At 38.7% G+C, this 20,986-nt stretch overlaps 1 protein-coding gene across 1 annotated transcript; it reads left to right on the top strand.

Annotated features, from left to right (window-relative positions):
• The first annotated feature begins 7,037 nt into the window (after positions 1 to 7,037).
• vps33a (VPS33A core subunit of CORVET and HOPS complexes) lies at positions 7,038 to 20,311 on the top strand. Its single transcript, XM_058375445.1, has 13 exons — positions 7,038 to 7,195; positions 8,582 to 8,647; positions 8,730 to 8,857; positions 8,982 to 9,168; positions 10,200 to 10,316; positions 10,699 to 10,873; positions 12,188 to 12,381; positions 13,314 to 13,440; positions 14,045 to 14,112; positions 14,237 to 14,374; positions 14,465 to 14,602; positions 17,479 to 17,647; positions 18,742 to 20,311. Exons 1-13 carry the CDS (start codon positions 7,094 to 7,096, stop codon positions 18,933 to 18,935), a joined length of 1,803 nt encoding a protein of 600 aa, XP_058231428.1. The 5' UTR covers positions 7,038 to 7,093; the 3' UTR covers positions 18,936 to 20,311.
• The last annotated feature ends 675 nt before the right edge of the window (positions 20,312 to 20,986 follow it).

Here is a 20,986-nt window from a genome sequence, read left to right as displayed (position 1 = left end):
CCAGGCAAGTAAGATTTTAGCAAAAGGTGGCCCTCACAAAGCCAGATTCGGGGTGTTGCAGTATGTTCTACAGTCATAAGACTGACCAAGCAGTAACTGAAGTCTGTTGGCTTGATGAATATTTTAAGAGATAAAAAAATCTTACAAAATAATCTATTTAATACTATGTACATCACTAGAAAACAACTAGGTAGATTTTAGGATGTGTTCTCGGGGAACTAAAGACTAAATCTTCTACATTTTTCATTAAACCATATTCCGTATTATTCAAAAAAAATAAAGGCAACAAATTCTGCCTCCTATATTTTCTGGCACTTGAGTAAAAAATGTAAATAAAAAAATTTTTATTTATTGAATGTAAAATATTTGTATACATTTATCCTTCCAAGTCTCAAGCATGGCTGTTTAATCACCTATTTAATACTATATATAAAACAATTAGGAAGATTTCATGATGTGTTGGGGTCTCTCTAACTGGGAACTAAAGACTACATTTTCTAGGTTTTTGCTGACTCATATCAAACCATATTCCCATCAGAGTAGACTGATATGGTGCAAAGGAAAGTTCTGATATGATCACACACATAGATCTCAATTCAGGTTTTCCCCCTACGTGATTATAAATAAGAAACATGCATGTACAAAGACACAGAAAAGCACAACTGACAAGGTATCAGCATATACCACGGACACTTCACAGCATGGCGCGTGTAGCAGGTAGGTCATTTTTACCTTTGATTTTAAAAACCGGACGACTTTAAATGTGAGGTACATAGAAATAACAAACGTATGAGACTGTGATTTGCACTGATCCAACTTACAAAACACTGCTTATTTCACTGACAGAAATTTAGAGTTGCTTTTCAAAATAATCAAGACTTTTGCACACAAAAAAAAGAACTGAGATTTCAGCAGCAGGGTTGATATACTTCGTACCTTGTAAGATGCCAGAAGTTTGATTTCGTTAAACACATGGCATTATGATGAACAGTGGCACATGCTATAGCATATCAATCTCTACAAAAGTCTTCAAGGAATTTATTAATCATTTATAAGGTATAATTAGAGCAAAAAAAAAGGTTTGTTACCAAATGATAAAACTATCACCATGAATCAGGAGTTTCTAAATGTGTTTCTGGATAACTGCTTGTATTAACTGTGTGATAAATGTACAAGGTACATACATAATAACACTGTTATGTTCCCTTTTGTAGGATCCACTCTCTTTGTGCATGTCTTGATCCTTCTTGCCTGCAACTTAATCAAGCAAACTCATTCTTCCCCAATCCGTCATGAAATCAGGAGTTTTTCACTTTGTTCTTTTAACTCGGGGGTAATTTACCTGTATGAAAATTACGTAAGTATATTTTTACATACAATCTTACACTTTATAAAAAAATATATATATATATATTATAATAAATATATATATATATATATATATATATATATATATATATATATATATATATATATATTAAAAAATATAAATTAACATTTGTGACAACAAATTTTCAGAAAAACATGACCAGTCACTGTAGTTCAGCAAAGCTCCATGGAATATCAAGCAATGTCAACGAGTCTGCCTGTGCCTTCAGCAAATATATCAGCTTCATGGAAAGGAACGTACATGCCAAAAAGAACATTACCAATAACATCAAAGCCTTAAAAGTTCGCTTCCAGGTATTATTCCACATGGATGACTGTAATTACACCAAAGAGCTGGATGAAAGAGTCAATTCAACAAACCATTATTTCATAAAATGTCTGGGTTTAAATGTCCTGGAGAATTTAATCTCATGGTTTCAAAACAATATTTTATGTCCTAAATATCCTGAACCATGTTGCACAAAAACTGGAGCTTAGCTCTTGTGGTTGAAATCTCTGAAGCTTGAATTCAGTCTTGAAAACATTTTGTCCTAAATTATTAAAGTAAATTATTAAATTAATTATTTATTTGTTTTTGTTTTTTTTTTTATATGTATTTGAAACTGTGATATCTTTGTTGGAATGCAATATACATAATCCAAAGACAATAAAAAATAAATGCAACAAATTCTGCCTCCTCTGTTTTCTGGCACTTGTGTAAAAAATCTCTGCAGTCTTCAGTTGCAAACATTAAGTCTATGAAGTAAGGTGTTTTTTGTAATGTCTACTGAACATGAATGTAAAATATTTGTATATAATATATAAGTGTCTCCTGCAGTCACATGGCTGTTTGTCCAGCTCTCTGCATGCACTGAGCTCACCCTTTCCACCAGTGGGGGCAAGAAACACCTGGCTACCTTCTTGTCAAACATGCAAAAGGTTTCCCAGCAAAGTTAAAGAGTCACATATCAAACAATATTTTCAATAATTACATCATTTTAAATAGTCTTCAACATTCTTCTCCAAACTTTCACATATCCAGCCATCTACTCGACCAGTGGGCCTGTGCATAGATGCTCTCTCTAAATCTGTTAAGTTAGCTGGATTCCCTTTTTAGTATCAGCTCAGAGTCAGCCACCCAAGCACTGCATCTCACTGCTGAGCCTGCCACTTCCTTTCACAGGGGATTCTCTGTTGGGTTGTGTCCTCCTTGTGTTCTCGGTTAGCTGTGTGATCGTTCCTGCGGTTAAAATACATAATGAACACTCTTAAAGCTAAAGACTGCACTGACTACTCAGCAGTGACGCTATAAAGCGTAAGTGGTTCTTCAGAGATCTAATGTATATAAGGTTCTTTGTTGGACTGGAAAAGTTTCTCTCGGGATCACTCTTAACATCCTTAAAGTACTGCTAGCATGAAATTAACCTTCTGGTGATACAGTGGCAAGATCCCGTGTTCTCATTGCTGCGGCCTGGGTTCGATTCCCGGGCAGGGTGACAACCCAGCCACTGAAGAGTTAATTCTCAGTGCCGGTCCCAAGGCCGGATAAAAATGGGAGGGTTGTGACAGGAAGGGCATCTGGCAAAAAAAAACTGTGCCAAATCATGTGGATCAAATCATGATCTGCTAAAAACAGTGGACCCTACCATTGTGTGGGACAAATGCTGGAAACTATAAGAGCTATAACTATAACAGCAGAGAAACTCAAACATCAACAGAGCCCTCCTTATGACCAGCATTTTTCCAGAATGATTATGACCAAGGTTATATATATATATATATATTATATCTATATATTAAAAAAAGAGTCAGAATTGGCATCTCTCAGCCTACATGTGTTCTCTAACTCAATAGCAAAGTCAGGCAGCCTGAAGGCAAAGGATGCACTGGCCCACAATTTGCCCTAACATCTACTGTATGCCTTTAATGCCTATGCCTCTCATTCTTCCACACAGAATTGACATAATTCAGAAACTAAGCCAGGGAATCCTAGCTGTAGCCCTAAGATGGCTGACAGTACATTAGTTCCCACTGCTAATTTTGCTAGTGGCACCTTTTGCTAGTATTTCCCAGGCCAATATTCTATTTCAAACAGACAGGATGTTTTTGCATACCCCGCCATATCAACTAAGACCTATAGGCTGAGTTATACTTGGCATTAATATCATCAGCCAATCAGGACATGGCTCTTTTATACCTGTCAACATCATATGGCTTTGTTTTTGGATGCAACAAAACAGTTCAGGATGTTTCAAATATGCAGTATGATTATTATTATTATTATTATTATTATTATGATGCACAAATTTTCATATTTGTGACTACAATCTAGGCCAGCAGCATAGCAGTGTGGTTGCGACTATCAGATTAGTTTAGCTAACCTAGATAAGTTGCATATGCCTCTCTACTTCCATGTATGAGTTATTGATAATACTCCAGATACTTTGTTAAGATGAATTGTTAAATTCATTATACTATAAAGCTGCATTTTGGTCTAAGGTCCAACTCTGCCCAGGTTCCCAACCACTACATGGGGGAAATCTTAAACAGAGATCTCAAAAAGTAGATCTTCTCTAGTAGGTTAGGTGACAGAGGTGATAAATCATCTTCTAAATAGTGTTTATTTTGATTTTATCAAACATAATCATACTTATACTTAATTTAAGTTTCTCTAAATTTTCCACCTATCACAATCACTGATTTTTTCCTTAAAGGGTTGGTGTGGCTGCAGGTTTGACGATGACGCAGGAGGCATGACTGTTTCAGTTATTTATCTCTGTTTCATCTTTTGTTCTACATTTACATTTCGGGCATTTGCCAGGCGCCCTTACCCAGAGTGACATACAAAAGTGCTTTTAAGTCTTTATCAATAAGTACCTTGACACTGGTTCAGTATATCACAGCCTACAAATTGTGTTATGAGAAAATATAGCACAATTTTTTTTTTTTTTTGTTCTTTGATCTTTGTCTCTTTGACTCTTATGTGTCATTCGCGCCTTTGTGAATAATATTAATGATGCCTGATAATGCTGTAGGGTGCGTGGCAAATAAGCATTAAACCTCATATCCTGTCATACAGAACCCTATTCTCCATCAGATATATGAGATATGAAGAGCCTGTGTGGCTGGCAACTGAAACAAATCTACCCACAGGAAACAGTTAAGGTTTGAGAGAATTTAATTTCAATCAAATTACATTAGAAACGTACAGAGACCCAGAAATCCTAATCTACATAAATTCAGTATACTACACCAATACGTATGATATGCAGCCAAGAAGCAAACTGGATAGAGCAGGAACGGGATACAGAGCAAAAAAAGAAGTAATACGAAAGACTGCAAAGTAGCATGAAAAAGATAAGTTAGGAGAAAAAAAAAATGATTCAGCAATCCAGATGTGATATAAGTTTAGCAGAAATGCCACAAAAGTCAAATCATGATAAGACCCAATAAATACAGTCTGTTCATTAGAACCCAATTAAGCAAAAGCTTCTTGAGAAGACAAAACTTTCTAGCTTTGAGTAGACAGAAAAAAACGTACCTTGATAACCAGGCTGGATAAGATACTATTTCCAATATTAGATAGAGTAGATGTTCCTTTTAAAATATTGCATTTATTATTTATCCCTTATTGCCTTCAAATTGTATAAGGTGAATATTTCCTTGTATGATTTCAACAAATGCTTTCACACATGCTCTTTTACATGAGAATCTAAAGGCAATAAGAAGGAAGCGGTAGTCGACCCCTAGTGGTTGAGAAGCCAGTGTCTGGTTCTGAATAAAATCTGCAAAAAACAATAATAACATTTAAAAGTGTTAAATAAATGAAAAGTGAATATACATATATAAAAAAAAAAACCTCTTGTTTTTATTACACAATTAATTTCTCCTTTTGCTGAAAATTTGATGTTGCTTGATGTTTATTCAGATTTGTAGCCGCCGTCTGATTCACTAAATACCAGCTTATCTAATATAAATTTGATTGACCATGAAATGTGAATGACTTTTGGGTTGATTAATATGAAAAGTCTTGGAATTCCAACAGCTAATAGCTAAGATGATATAGTTTAGAATTTATCCCTTGAGAACAAATCACTGTTATTATATTCATTCATTCATTCATTCATTCAGACTTCTCCAGACTTCTCCATCCCTGGCCAAAGATTTCAGCTCGTCACTGTGGATCCCCAACTTTTCAAAAGACGTGTATACTTTTTTTCCAGTCCTTCCACATTCTCAGTCTCTTTCCTACAGACAAAGAGAGAACATATAAATACCTTAAAGACGGTAACCCAAGCTAAGGATCGAACCAGGGACCCTGGAACTATTTCCACACAATAATATTAAAAACACATTACATAAAAAATAGATTTTAAGTGTTATTTCTTTTTAATTAAAGGATTACAAATATTCTCTTTATGATGTTTTGTATTTTGTAAACTATATTTCTTACAAATACACTACCAGTCAAAAGTTTGGACACATCTTCTAATTCCATGGTCTTTCCTGATGTTTATTTCTTTCTACATTGTAAAACAATGCTGAAGGCGGCAATACACAATAATCTCATTTGAACAGTTGATATTAAGATATGTCTGATGCTCTGTAAAGCCTTCATAACGCCTCTAATCTGAGGTGCTGTTAATTGGTGATTTCTGAGGCTGGTAACTCTAAATGAACTTCTCCTCTGCAGCAGAGGTAAGTTTTGGTCTTGCTTTACTGGGATGGTCTTCATGTGAGCCAGTTTCATCATGGTGCTTGATGGGTTTTGCAAATGCACTCGATAATACTGTTCTTGCAAGAACTATTCCAGAACACCTGACCTTCGTGTCTTAAAATAACAACTGACTGTTTTTTGTTGTCATTACATATGGATTACTTAAGTCCATGTGTGTTATTTGATAGTTTTGAAATCTCCAGTATTGTTCAAGAATGTAAAAAATAAATCCCTAAACAAAAAAACATTGAATTAAAAGGTGTGTCCAAACTTTTGACTGGTAGTGTATATGCAAAACCTATGCTGCATTGCTATATCACTTGATATGTTCCATGAAAATAATCAGCAATGGCTTTTAAATAATTAGGTGATGACTTTGTGACAGAAGTGAACTACAGAAGTGAAAGCACATGGTCAGCCATGATAGAGCAGAGAGGATTAAGGGCCTTGAACAACAGTCCTACACTGGCAGCTTAGTGGTGCTGGGTCTTGAACCCTCAACCTTCTGATCAGTTTCTTATTGCCTCAAATATTTCTTCATTCCTGCTGTTTTGATTATTAATCCTTCCTCATTAGGTTAAGTCTTTATTTGTCACATATTCATTACTGCACAGTGAAATTCTTTCTCCACATATCCCATCCTTGGAGGTTTGGGGTCAGAGTGCAGGGTCAGCCATGATGCAGCGCCCCTGGAGCAAGGTGGGTTGGGGGCCTTGCTCAAGGGCCCAACGGTGACAGCTTTACATTACACAGCTAACAATATACAGAATTATTATTAAAACATGCTAAACATGAAACATGATCAACATTAATACGACTAAACTGACTTCTAAGACGTGGGAGTTATGTTGTAAGCCTGTCTAACACAGAGTCACATCGCCACCTACAGGTCACCTAAAGAAATTCAGTAAAGTGCGCATGCGCATTAAGGAAAGCCATCAATTTGCGAAGGCACGGAACCACGTGACATGACCTGGCTCACATGATCGTACTATTTATCGTGTAAATATGGCTTCTCACTTGTCTTATGGTCGAGTCAATCTCAATATTCTGAGGGAAGCTGCAAGGAAGGAGCTTCGCGAATTTCTGGACAAATGCGCAGGAAGCAAGGTGATACTTTCCTTTCCCTGTGGGCTTCCATGTTTACACGGGGCTCATGTTAAACAGTGTGCAGTGTGAATAAATGTAACACCGCTTAGTGTTTACTTCCTCTCGCAGAGACTCCATGTTAGACTACACCTTTTAAACTGGGACACATTGTTACAGTGATACAGGGAACAGTGGAGTAAATGTGATGTGAAAACAGGAGACCATGAACAATAGCCTGGGTTTGTTACTTTATTACAGCGCTGGAGATCACTATTATTACTACTACTACTATTACTGTTATTATTATTGTTAGTAGTAGTAGTAGTGTGATGATGATGATGATGATGATGATGGTGAGGAGGACTAGTCACGTTCAGGATCTCTAAAGCAAAGGAATAAAAGTTGGACCTAAATTTGAACAGTATTTTCTACAGGCATTATGGGTCAGAAAAATAAATGAATTTGGACAACTCCTGGACTGAAGATTTATCTATATCAATGAATGAATTTTAGATTTATTTGTTATAGCCTTATTTTTAACATTTAAGACACATCCACAGGAATATATCCGTAATTGGATTATACAGGAATAGATTGTAGTTTTATATGTATATGTAAAGACATGTCAGATGTTGCTGAGGTAAAATTGGGTTTTGATTTCAATTCAGTTTCAGTAAATCAGTAAACATTGAATTGTCTTTTTATTTAGGCCACTTTGTGTCCTTGCCTTGACGTCTGCATGCTAAGAAAGCAGCTCAATGAATGAATGAATGAATGAATCAGTGATTATTTCTTCACTGATGCTAGCATGAACAGTGATCAGTCGTGTGAAGACACAACAACGAGTCATGAGTTTAACTGTCCGTGAGTGAATTTCATGTCAGAGACACAGATGTGGATGATGCTGATGACAAACGTGACCACTCCTTTCCCATTAAACTTTTCATTTTCATTTATAATTCTTAAAAATGTATCAGCAGGTGTGTGTATTATTATATTTTTTTTACCAAAGTAAATTAGCTTACAAATATCGTAATAAGGTAGATGAGCCTTTCGCTTGCCGGACAGCTGAAAGTAATATTATTAAATGAGGTTAAGATCATTCTGAGATAGGAAAGATTAGATTAAATGTAAATTGGATCAATGAGCTCAACAGCTGCTTTTAAACAATCAATGTCTTGGTGTCTTTCAGTGGAACTGTAAAACTTTGAATGCAGTTTTCCCCCCTTTTCATTTACATTTCAAATGATAACATGAAAGCAGACATGGTGTAGTTAATTAATTATAATAACCCTGCACATCACTCGTCTAATCTGAGTCTGAAAGCGTGTGATTGTATAAACTTGTGTGTTTGCTTCATTGAAGGTTAAAAACAAGCTTTTTCAATTATGAACCCTTTCTCTTTAGGCCATTGTATGGGACGAGTACCTTACCGGACCGTTTGGATTAATAGCTCAGTATTCATTGTTGAAGGTAAGAAAGACCCAAGATTGAGAAATGCTGCGATATAAATTATGATGTAGGTCCACTAATGTCAGACCTTATGTATTTCAAGGAACATGAAGTGGAAAAGATGTTTACACTCAAAGCGGGGCGCGTGCCACCAGCTGACGTCAAAAACATCATCTTCTTTGTCCGTCCAAGGCTGGAGTTGATGGACATTATTGCAGAGAATGTAATGAGGTTAGTGTCTCTCTCTCTCTCTCTCTCTCTCTCTCTCTCTCTGTGTCTCTCTCTCTCTCTCTGTCTCTCTCTCACTTATTTGTACACAGTGCAAATCATCTGTATGTATGTGTCTTCCATACAGTGAGGACAAGTTACAGCCACAGCGCGAGTTCCACATACTGTTCGTCCCTCGGCGCAGTCTGCTGTGTGAGCAGCGCCTAAAGGAGCAAGGCGTCCTCAATGCCTTCACTAACATTGACGAGTACATTCTGGACCTCATCCCTTACGACGGAGACCTGCTGTCCATGGAGTCTGAAAGTGCGTTCAGGGTAAGTAGGAGAGTTCACCAAGGCAGAAACTACATGCTGTGTTTAGAATATCAGCTGCACCCATAAAATTTATCAGTTTTGACAAACCAGACATTTCAGCTTAACTCATACTTAAAAAAACAGTCCAGTGGTCAGCAACTCCAGATTTCTAAATCTGTTGTGGTCAAACACATGCATTTATGTCAGTTATTTTAAGTGGGAGCATCTAATTGACCAAGAAACTAGCTACAGGGCTTTAGAAAAGGAAGAGATTTTTCACAGACCTAATAACCAGAATCAATAATCCATACAGTAAGCAGTTGTTTTGGACAGAAGATATGTTCTTGGGATTCAGTCTGAGACTGTACCAACACAAAAGGATGAGCTACTCAATGTCCTGAGGTGTTTCTTTTTTCTTTTTTTTTAATTTTATTTTAAAACATTTATTTGAGAGCTGTGTCTGCAGAATTAGGTTTCTAGATTTCAGAATAAATGTACATGCCAGTAATCAGAATTATATACTGTACACCGATGCCTGCAAACATTATGCCTAATTATGTGCTGGTCCACTGTGTATTCTGACACCTTTCTATCAGAACCAGCATTAACTTCTTCAGCAATTTGAGCAAAAGTAGCTCGTCTGTTGGATCGATAGATAGATAGATAGATAGATAGATAGATAGATAGATAGATAGATAGATAGATAGATAGATAGATAGATAGATAAAGGGAAATTTAAGGGATCGGATCACATGGTCCAGCCTTCGCTCACCACATGCTTCAATGAGCCTTGACCGCCCATGGCCTTGTTGCCGGTTCACCACTGTTCACAAACATTTGCTCCACAGGCTAGTTGAAGCTTTTAATACTTACTGTACAGAGCCTTGAGTCTTTTTGCTTTTATCCATTATTATGTCAGTACACACTGTTATACCAATATTTTGATGTTATTCATTTATCCATAGGAACAAAGTCTCAGTTTTTTATATGGAGAATTTGAAATACTTCACCTTTTCTTTCTCCTTTGCCTTCTTCTGTTTTGTTATATGCAGGAATGTTATCTTGAGAATGATCAGACGAGCCTGTATCACACCGCTAAGGGTTTGATGACTCTGCAGGCACTGTATGGAACTATCCCGCAGATCTTTGGCAAAGGAGAATGTGCAAGGGTGAGATGGACAACACTCTTTCTGCCCCTTTAGGTCGCTGATGGTTTCTACATGTAGTCATGCTGCCTGTTATATCAGTACGGGAATAGCAGGTCTTAGGAGATCATGAAGTGTTTGAGGCTACATTGATGTACCAGTGCAGTTGTTTCAGCGCTCCAGTCCAGTTTGTCTCAAATGTTTATTCGAATCAGAGAGCCTAATCTAACACTTAATCCATCTTGAACTGGATTCTGCAGCTCTGCTGATAAATGCATATGAATGTATTTATTATGTATGTATGTTTTATAATGTTATGTAGGTATTATAAAAGCACTATTCTTAATCCAAATCACAACATCATATGCTTGTTTGACTATCACCAATTTTTTTTTTTTTTCTGAAGCATGTAGCGAACATGATGCTGAGGATGAAGAGGGAGTTTGCTGGCACTCAGAATCAAATCCTGCCTGTGTTCGATACGCTCTTGTTATTGGACCGAAACGTGGACCTGCTCACACCACTAGCCACACAGCTCACCTACGAAGGTCTCATCGATGAGATCTATGGCATCACTAACGGTGTGTTATCTATCTGTCTGTCTGTCTGCCTGTCTGTCTGCCTGTCTGTCTATGTTTACAGTGCTTTGCAAAATTATTCAGACCAATTCTTTATGATCTGAGTTACAGATAGTACATTGAAACTTCCATCTGGTTGATATTTTATTTTAAAATGCTGTAATATCAATAATTGTAAGGTGACATTGGATTTACAGTCTGTTAAGAAATATTTAAACAGTTGATAGTGCCACATTTTGCTGCTTTAAATCTTTTGGGATGTGCTAACATTGTACACAGTGTTGGAGTGATTTTGACTCTTTCTTCTCACCAGATTTGCTCCAGGTTGTTCAGGTTGTTTGGGTTATGCTTGTTGAACTGCAGTTGGCAAATAGTGCCACAGATTGTCGATGGAATTGAGATAAGAAAAACAATGTTTTGTTCTTGAGCCCCTCCTGTCTCGCTGTGGCCTTGTGTTTGGGATCGTTGTCCTGCTGAGAGATGAATTTCCTCCTAAGCTTCAGTTGCTTAGTAAACTGAAGCAGGTTCACCTGTAGTATTTTTCCTACATTTTCCTCCTTCCACTCTTCCTTTGACTCTAACAAGATTTCAGGCTCCTTCTGATGAAAAGCATGTCCATTGTATGATGCTGCCACCCCTCTAAGGATGGTGTGTTTTTAAGAAGTTTAAAAGGTTTCAGGTTTGAATTTTGGTCAAAAAGCACTATCTTGGTCTCATCTGACCACAAGAACTTTTCTCACATTGCAGCTGGGTCACACTCAAGCTTTCTGACATGCATTCAGATTGTACCTTTTGAGTAATGGCTTCTTTCTTGCCCTTCTCCCATAAAGCCAGTGTTATGCAGTGCTCTTTATATAACTGACTGGTGCACCATTACTGAACTCTGTAGCTCCTTCAAGTGATTATCTTTTTTTTGTGGCTTCTCTCAGAGATGCAGCTTCCACTTCCTGATTATTGATCCAACTGTGTTCACTGGGATAGCCAAACTCTTAAATATTGTTTTGTGCCCTTTTTCCCTAATGTATGCATTTGTGTTCCTTTTCTCTAACTTCTGTAGAATCTTCACACAGGCCTTTGTAGGACAGTTTCTTTCAGAGCTTCCATAGCACAGGGGGTGAATACTTTCCCCTTAACATTTCCCAATAAATCCAATATCAACTTGCAATGTTTGAGTGGAAAATCTACTATTAAACAGTGAAATTTCAGTGTGCCATTTGTAATTCAGTAACATGAGAGAATTGGTTCAATAAATCTTCAAGTAATATTTTTTTTAGATTCTGATTAGCATGATCATTTTTAAAAGCTTTTTTTCTACAGGTTATGTGAAGCTCCCCCCTGAGAAATTTGCCCAGAAGAAGGCAGGTGAAGGAGGTAAAGATCTGCCCACCGAGCCCAAGAAGTTACAGCTCAACTCTGCAGAGGAGCTCTACGCTGAAATCCGTGACAAGAACTTCAACGCTGTGGGCGCAGCACTTAGCAAGAAAGCCAAGATCATCTCTGCCGCATTTGAAGTTTGTGTCTTAGCTTTTAATCTACTTTACCAAACGTTACAGACATGTTTCTCTGCAACCGTAGAATGATAGAGCGCTGAATTGGTGCGACATCTAAATTCTATCAGCTGTCTTCCCTAACTTTAATATAAACCTCAACTCCTCCCACTCGCTGGTATCCAACGTGCTGATCTCCAGTCTGTACAGATTCATTGTCATTTTAGCCTTAGCCGAAAAACGTCAAAACTGACCAGGTTTCGTCTTCACACGCTGTGCAAATGGTGCACGAGTTTCCACAGGAAAACAAAGCTTTGAACACAGGAGCACTTTTTGATTGAAAAATGCTTTAGACTTTTTTTGGTCAAAATATAGTATCTGGACTTTCACAGAATATCATCATTAAAAAAAACTGTTAATGTGTTCTGAGAAGTAGTTAGAGATGCAAAGTGGGTCTACGGTTGGTCATCTAAGCATGCCACATTAACTCCTTTTGTGAAAGTATGCAGTTCTTGTCCATGTTTATTAACAAATACTTCAGCAAAAATTGAACAACTAAAGTTATCCGAATTGTGACCCATCTCTAAGTGCGGTGCTTTTCTGACATTCTATGAGAAATGACCAACATAACTAGCCTAGATAGATAATACTATGTATTTTGTATGCATGAGTTGACACACAGTCTAAGAATAAACTCAGTAGGGTCTAATCAGCTTTAATATAACGGCACATTAGATTTAGATTTTATGTGGGGTTATATAAGTTAATCTGACATGTTTCAGTGCTCTACCTCTACCTTCATGTGTGTGAACAGCAGATATGGCTCTTTAATTGCTGTAAAGGAAGAAAGCTTGTGTCTGATTTTTACTGTGGTACGTGTCGACCTGGACATAGATTTTTTTTTGGGATACTGGAAGTATTTTTTTTTCTGGTGCATTGCTCTTTGTCTGTTTCAGGAGCGCCACAACGCCAAGACAGTCGGAGAGATTAAACAGTTTGTATCTCAGCTGCCTCACATGCAGGCTGCTCGCACCTCACTGGCCAATCACACGTCCATTGCTGAGCTCATCAAAGACATCACCAGTATGTTCTTCTGGGGGTTTTTTCTCCAAATTCTGTGTGTCACAGATTAGTTCAACTTTAGTGCTTTCATGCTGTTAGGTTAAAGCTGTGGCATTACACTGTGATAAACTTTGGCCAGATTTTGCCATTACAGAGAAGGGGGGGTGGAGTCTGATTAATGTCTCGGGTAGTATGATGCTGATTTTGACACTCGATGTGATGCGAAACATAAACAAAACCTGTTATTAGACAGAAAAAATAAGCTATAAGGAATGTTCCTGCTTACATGAGCCCAAGCTAAGTCATAAGCCTTAAACCTTTTTTTTATTGAATTTTAAAAGGTAGAGGATTTACACTGTATAATCTTCCATGGAAAATGAATGCATTATCTCACAGACTGTTACAGGTTTTAGCCGTGATTTTAATCTCATGCAGTGTGACAAGTAAAAATCTTTAAAAGATCTCTGAAATCACAGTGTGATGTAAACAGATTAACTGATTAAGACATCCAGGGACAGATTCCGAGACCAATCTTAGACTAGATTTAATCGGTTTGATCAGAACAATCAGTTTGATATAATGTCAAAGTATTTGTTTTTAAGTCTGCTGATCATTCACTTTTCAGCCTCAGAAGTTTTTTTTGATAACTTGACAGTGGAACAAGAGTTTATGACCGGAGTGGATACAGACAAGGTGAACTTCACTCTATAAACAAGTCATTTTTTCATGCTTTACTCAAAACATAATTTATTACAATAAAAAATACACAGTGATGCACTTGAAGTAACCATCACCTTCTAATTTTATTTGTGTGCAGATTAATACTTACATAGAGGACAGCATAGCACAGAAGGACCCGCTTATCAAGATCCTCCGGCTGGTCTGCATGCAGTCCATCTGCAATAATGGCCTGAAACAGAAAGTCCTTGATTTTTACAAGAGAGAAATCCTCCAGGTTTTAATATCACACTCATTACTAGACAATATTATTGGTTTTTCCAGTGTCACTTTACAAATATTCTGGAAATATGTGTTTTGCATGTAGACGTACGGATACGAGCACATTCTGACCCTCAACAACTTGGAGAAGGTCGGATTGCTCAAGCCTCAGATCACCACGAGGAACAACTATCCCACCATCAGAAAAACACTCAAGCTTTGGATGGAGGATGCAAACGAACAGGTCAGTCTGAGCTGAAATGGGAAAGGAGGAAAGCTAGAGATATGCTGAATGAGTGTGTGAATGTGTGTGTGTGTGTGTGTGCATAGTATGGGTTCTATAGACTAGTCGATTAGTGAGTGTTGGTGTGAGAATATTTCAAACTAGATAAATAAAAAACTCTAAACCCAAAGCTTCAAAGGACCGTAAACACTTTTATATCACTTTGCATTGATTTGAGAAATCCTACTTGGATGAAATTTCTCCTGCGTTTGTGTTCATCTTCAACACTGAATAAAATGTAGATAAAATCCTTGTGTTGCTGCACTGGGATCAGTGCTATGTAAAAAGAAAGTGTGCTCTTGGAGCTACAGGCCCACTGGTAGTTTAGAGTCAGGTCAGTAGCACACGCCAACTCAAAATGCTACTGAGGGTGAGGGGGTGAAAATGGCTGAAAAAACACCCCAATTTCAAAAATTAAATATAGTTAAATATAAACTACACACAAAAAGTTAAGGATATTTGGCTTTTGGGTGAAATTTATGGAAAATGTAAAAAGTTCATGCTACAGTGATATAATATCATGAAAGTAGGGCATTTTAGTAGAAGCATGCAGTGGTGATTTCCTCATTTCAAACAATTTATTGAAACAAAAGCCAACAACAGTGGTGGGTATACCACAACAAAAAATGTCAATGTCTCAATAATTTGTCATGTGCCCTTGACCATCAATTACAGCTTGACAACGTCGTCTCATGCTGTTAACGAGTCGACTTATTGTCTGCTGAGGCGTGGCATTCCACTCTTCTTGAAGGGCGGCCCTCAGGTCATTGAGGTTCTGGGGTGCAGGGTTACGAGCCTCTACACGGCGACTCGGCTGATCCCATAGGTTTTCTATGGGATTCAGGTCTGGAGAAAGTGCAGGCCACTCCATTTGTGACTTGTCACTGTACCATTCACAAGATGTAGGGCAGTTCTGTATTGAGTAGACACACCTGCCCAGACTGTAACACCACCACAACAGTGGCTGATGCATGGCGCTCTCCTTGACGTCTCCAACATCGTTGGCAGCCATCATTTCTGCTCAACGTGAATCAACTTTCACCAGAGAACAGCACTGAGGCCCACTGGTCCCTCGTCCAGCGTAAATGCTCCCTGGCCCATGCAAGACGATGATGCCTGTGCCTGGTGGTGTGGTCAGATACCCTTGCAGGTTTCGAATGGTCTGATGTGACACTTGGGTGCCTCTCACCTCCCTTAAATGTGCCTGGAGTTGAGTGGCATTGAAGCGGTCATCAACCGTGGGACGTCCACTTCTATCCCTTTCTGTGACTCTTCCAGTCTCTCTGTATCTCTGTCACAACCTGCTGATGACACTCTGTGACACTCTAAGCTCAGTGGCCACTTCCCTCTGAGAACATCCTGTTTGAAGCCTCACAATGGCGAGGTACTGTTGATCAGTTGTTAGGTGTCGTCTTGGTCTCATGATGTCAAAATGTGAACCGCATGATGAAGAGGACTGTTTAAATACCAATTCTAATTGAACCAGAAAATGTATTGGTCGATTCATGGATCAAACACCAGTTGTTAATTTTGCCGTTAAGCACCTTGTTAGAGAACAGCTAGTTATGCAAAAAGTACTGAAACACTGAACAGTTGGACATGTGCATTCAAAAGTGTAGAGAAGGTCAAATTAAGTTCACCTGTAAAGGTTATAGTGCATTTTAGGTGCATCCTGAAATTTCACCCGAAAGCCGAATATCCTTAACTTTTTGTGAGTAGTGTAATTTCAAAAGCATTTCAGCTTTTCACAAAGGCCTTTCAAGAACTGGTGTGTTCAGGGGTGGTGCTAGAGTTTCATTACACTACAAGAATTTTACAAAAGTACTTCAGTATTTCTTGGGCAGTCCTGGCACCATGGAGCCTAAAACAAGTCCTGAGGACAGAATATCATTGTAGCCTGTGTGTGTGGCTGTTCATTGCATCACTGCAATCAAATACTGCATCAAAACAATACTGGTATATATATAAACAATACTACATACAGCATTGGAAAGATGACTAGTTGACTACTTTTATTAAATTACTGAGTAGTCGTGATGCCCCGACATGGACTGGTGTCCCATTCTGGGTTTATTCCACCAGCCTCATGCACAGTGATTTGCTTCGGGTCCAGTGTGACCCTGACCAGGATTATAACGTTTAATGAAGATGAATGAATGAATATACTTATCACTGGTACATTTTTGGTACAACAGATGGAAATAAAATATAATAATCATTACATCTTGATCTGTAGTGATGAACAGTAAGACTTAACTAAGGCACTAATTTGAGAAAGGTTAAAGTGATCAGGAATGTGGGTCTGAGAGACCATGTGAACTAAACCCGCTCATCTAAACTGCGCTTAACTTAAATATTCCTCACAGCATGTCTGGGTTCAATCTAATTCTTATTTCATTAGTAAATTATGGAAAATTAATAGTTAGACTCTGAGTAGTCAGATTAATAATTACTAATTAATAACTGATTAATAATGACTAAATTTTGGATTCAGATATTCAGATTTTAATGTTTAAATATTCACAGTTAACCTTCGCCATGCTAACCCTGCCACGTTGCTGTCTTTGGTCAAAGGAGAGCAGCAGAATAAGATGATAACATTGTATATTTTAGTCTTACTACAATGATGTTAAGTCTTGATGTGAAGTCCAGAAGTGGTCTTATATTTAGCATTTCCTGAGTATCCTGTTACACACCAATGAGCCAATCTGTAACAATGCTACTGTTACTGCAGTGCTTGCTGGCCTTTTAGTGAAAATGCATTTGTCAATATGAATAAGTAGAGATCATGAGATATATATCTGGTCATACATATATACATACATATATCTTGCCAGAACCCCAACGACATCTCCTACGTGTACAGCGGTTACGCTCCTCTCAGCGTGAGGCTGACTCAGGTTCTGGCTCGGCCGGGCTGGAGAAGCATTGAGGAGGTGCTGAAAATGCTGCCTGGGCCACACTTTGAGGAGAGACAGCAGCTTCCCCCTGGTCTCCATAAGAAACGTAAGTGTAAGCTGGTAGATAGTGTTTATTAAAAGAGCTGTTTTTGAGTATTGATGTGCCTTAGTAATTCTGGGGCTAAAGGATCAAAGCTCTGCTGCATCGCTCTATTAAGGTAGAGATGACTTTAGGGCTTAATGAATGTAGCGATGTTTCGAATAGTGTAAGCGTGACTGAAATGATACAGGGACTTGCTCTATGTGAAAGATATGATCTAATTCTTTGTATTTTACATGGGGTCTTTGTGTTCTTGGGTCTATATACATTGTTCAAATCTCCTATACAATTTTCAAAAAATTGATCCTAATACATTTTTGTGGATATTACACAGCTGATGCTGTGGGCAAGCACATTTCCAACCCACACTAATGAGCAGTGTATTGAGCAAACTAGTTAGATCACAGGATTAGAATTAAGATATCATTTTTCCTTATTTGACCTCTTTTCTCTAAATAGTTTGAGCTCGTATCCTGTGATTTTCATAATGCCACTGTCATGTCCATTCAGTTTTTATACATAGGCAAAGGCTATCGCTGAAAACACATGTGGAGGAAGACTAATTTGTTAATCGAGTCTTTAGATATGTGTAGGTTTTAAAAGGACACTTTGTGACAGTTTTATTGCACACTAGACGCTGAGCTAACACGGCTAACACACGGTGGCTGAAGATAAGAGACGCTTTTGTCTTTCACACGTCTTGTTGATCCTCTCTGTTTGTGCATGACCGGGACCATGTTTGGGTCTCTTACATTTTGAGGTTATTTAGAGTGTTGTTATGAAGAGTGCGTGTCGGTACTTGCCCTGTACTGCTGGCAGAAAGGTGCTAATTAGAAAACAGTACTGCAAACTCTACAGGCACAGCTCTCTGTATGCATTGCTTGGGTTTTTAGGGGCTTTGCTTTAACAATTTCCACTCCATACTCTAATAGGAACTTGAAAGTTTGGTTTTATTTAATTCTTGTGAGACTTGCTCTATCCCAGCATCCAAAAATCAGAACTTCAGGAATGGCAAATGATGCAAAAAGCAGATATGAAAACAATTCATCAAGCTGCTGTGTTTCTGGTAAAGACTAAGTGTGTCCTCTTTGTCCTCTCAGGTCAGCAGGGAGAGAACAGGACAACACTGGTGTTCTTCCTCGGTGGTGTAACGTATGCAGAAATCGCCGCACTCCGCTTCCTGTCTCAGATGGAAGACGGTGGGACGGAGTACATCATCGCCACCACCAAACTCATCAACGGCACCAGCTGGATAAAATCTCTAATGGACCGTCCGGAAGCGCATACACCCTGAAAATGTCCCATGAGCATTTTAGAGCATGTGTTAATTTCTCTCGAATACACAAGTACAAACGCAACGCCTTTGAGTCATTAAGTGTTCTCTCTTTATTAACCACCTTTTCTGGAAATGCACCAACTGCAATTCCCAGTGCACCCTTATTGAAAGCCTGTTAGTTACCATCGCATTGTAAGAACTTGTATCGAAATTGTAAGAATTGTAAGAACTGATCCCTTGATTTAAAAATGTCCCCAGATGTGGAGCTTATTTCTCTGACATGAGTCTGTTTTTCTTCATATTCCTTCTATATGAACTCTTCTAAGGAGGAAATGAGGAGTGTATATTAGGGGGGTGCTCGGTAGGGTGGGTCGCATCACCGCCTTCAAAACAAAGAATTCCTGGATCGTTCCTGATCTCGGGAGTTTCTCATGTACTCCCAGTGTCCATGTGGGTTCCCTTTGGGCTCTCTGATTTCCTCCTGAAAACAGGAGGTGGATTGACTACACTAAATTGTCCCTAGGTGTGTCTGAGAGTGTGTGTGTCTGAGTGCACAGTTTCCTGTGACAGACTCGCACCCACTCCGAGGTGTATATTCCTGCTTTGCACCCTGTGTTCCTGGAATCGGCTCCAGGTTCATCACGACTGATTGAGAACAGAATAGAAGGAGCATTGAGCAGATCTGTAGGCATGCTCCTTACTGACTCCTTAATGACATGTATTTGTGCTTGATTATACATGTATACTTTAAGATGTCGGTTCTGTACAGCATTTAGGCACTTATGATTTGCTCAGTGACCTAATAAATTTAAAAAAAATGAAAACTGTATTTTATTGACACTAATGTGCTCTGACTGTGGGTCTAGTAAAACAACAGTGTAGTCAGTATGAAGCCCTTTAGTTAGATTATAAGAGCAGGAGCTCGTCTGCAGTCAGAAAAAAAATAAGCTTGTTATAAGTCGATGGGCCTGAAAAGTAGCTTGCGAGCACAAAGGAGCGGCAATTAGTCGTGTAACAGGCCGATAATGGGCCTGTGTCTGGAGATGTGGGCCCGGAATGGAACATGACTCGACCATGGAGGATGCTGATTAAATTAAAGGGCCATTTGTTCTCTGTCTTTCCGGATAAGCCTCTTACTGTGCGCGAGCTGGGATGCGCTGATCAATGATTGGACCATGCTGTGCTCGAGCGCCTCAGCGCGGGAAAGACAAGGAAATAATCTATATAACTGGCCTGCATCCCATTGGCTCCACATTCCCTACATAAGCGCACTACATAGGACGTGAACACAATGGCTCTTGCACCCTATTCAGGGCATTACGTGTCCAATACAGGTTTGGCCGAGGTGAAACATGTTTATTGATCTCCACTGATTTAAAAAAGAAAAAAGAAATAAATATGGCAAGAAGTTAAAATTTCACCAAAAGTGACATTAAAGATTATGAAATTTGGTTATGAAACATCTGCGTTCATTTGTCTTGGTGTTAGGACAGGATAATGGACCTAATTAACACAATTTAGAGCTGATTGTTGTGATCTCGTGCAGGCTGTAGGGTATCAGAGAGAGAAAGACACACACACACACACAGAGAGAGTGGGAGATGGAGAGAGACGGAGAGGGAGGGAGAGAGAGAGGGAGATGGAGAGAGTTGGAGAGGGAGAGAGTGGGAGAGATGGAGAGGGAGAGAGTGAGTGAGAGAGATGTAGAAGGAAGAGAGAGAGAGAGATGGAGAGGCGGGCCGGAACTCGCCCATGGAGCAGGTGCTGAATGCTCCTCTAACTCCCATAAGCACGGACCCAAGGGTTTCCTGCTTCTCATAATCAATTTAATTGCCTCCTTCTCGACCACTCCTGTGGCATGAGGACGAGCAGCAGCTTTTCAGCAGAAGAAATAAAAGCCCGAGGACGAAGAGCACCGCCACTTTACTCTGTGCTGACTCTCCGAGAAATAACATCCTCCCAAGGTAAGTGAACGACTTTTTCCTTAGAAGAACAACATACCTGATTAAATCAAGCAAATACACTGGGTATATTTCACAGGGTTTCTTCTTCACTTTAAGGACATTTAA

Source organism: Hemibagrus wyckioides, linkage group LG22 (genome assembly GCF_019097595.1).
Source record: "Hemibagrus wyckioides isolate EC202008001 linkage group LG22, SWU_Hwy_1.0, whole genome shotgun sequence".
NCBI lineage: Eukaryota > Metazoa > Chordata > Actinopteri > Siluriformes > Bagridae > Hemibagrus > Hemibagrus wyckioides.
The sequence above is the reverse complement of the archived record's forward strand: the minus strand, read 5'-3'. Positions and strand labels throughout refer to the sequence as shown.

Excerpts from the sequence above, each read along its gene's own strand:
- vps33a (XM_058375445.1), top strand. The coding sequence starts at position 7,094 with ATGGCTTCTCACTTGTCTTATGGTCGAGTCAATCTCAATATTCTGAGG. Across the intron at positions 9,169-10,199 it reads AGTCTGAAAGTGCGTTCAGG|GAATGTTATCTTGAGAATGA; the intron begins GTAAGTAGGAGA and ends TGTTATATGCAG. Across the intron at positions 13,441-14,044 it reads GCTCATCAAAGACATCACCA|CCTCAGAAGTTTTTTTTGAT; the intron begins GTATGTTCTTCT and ends TTCACTTTTCAG.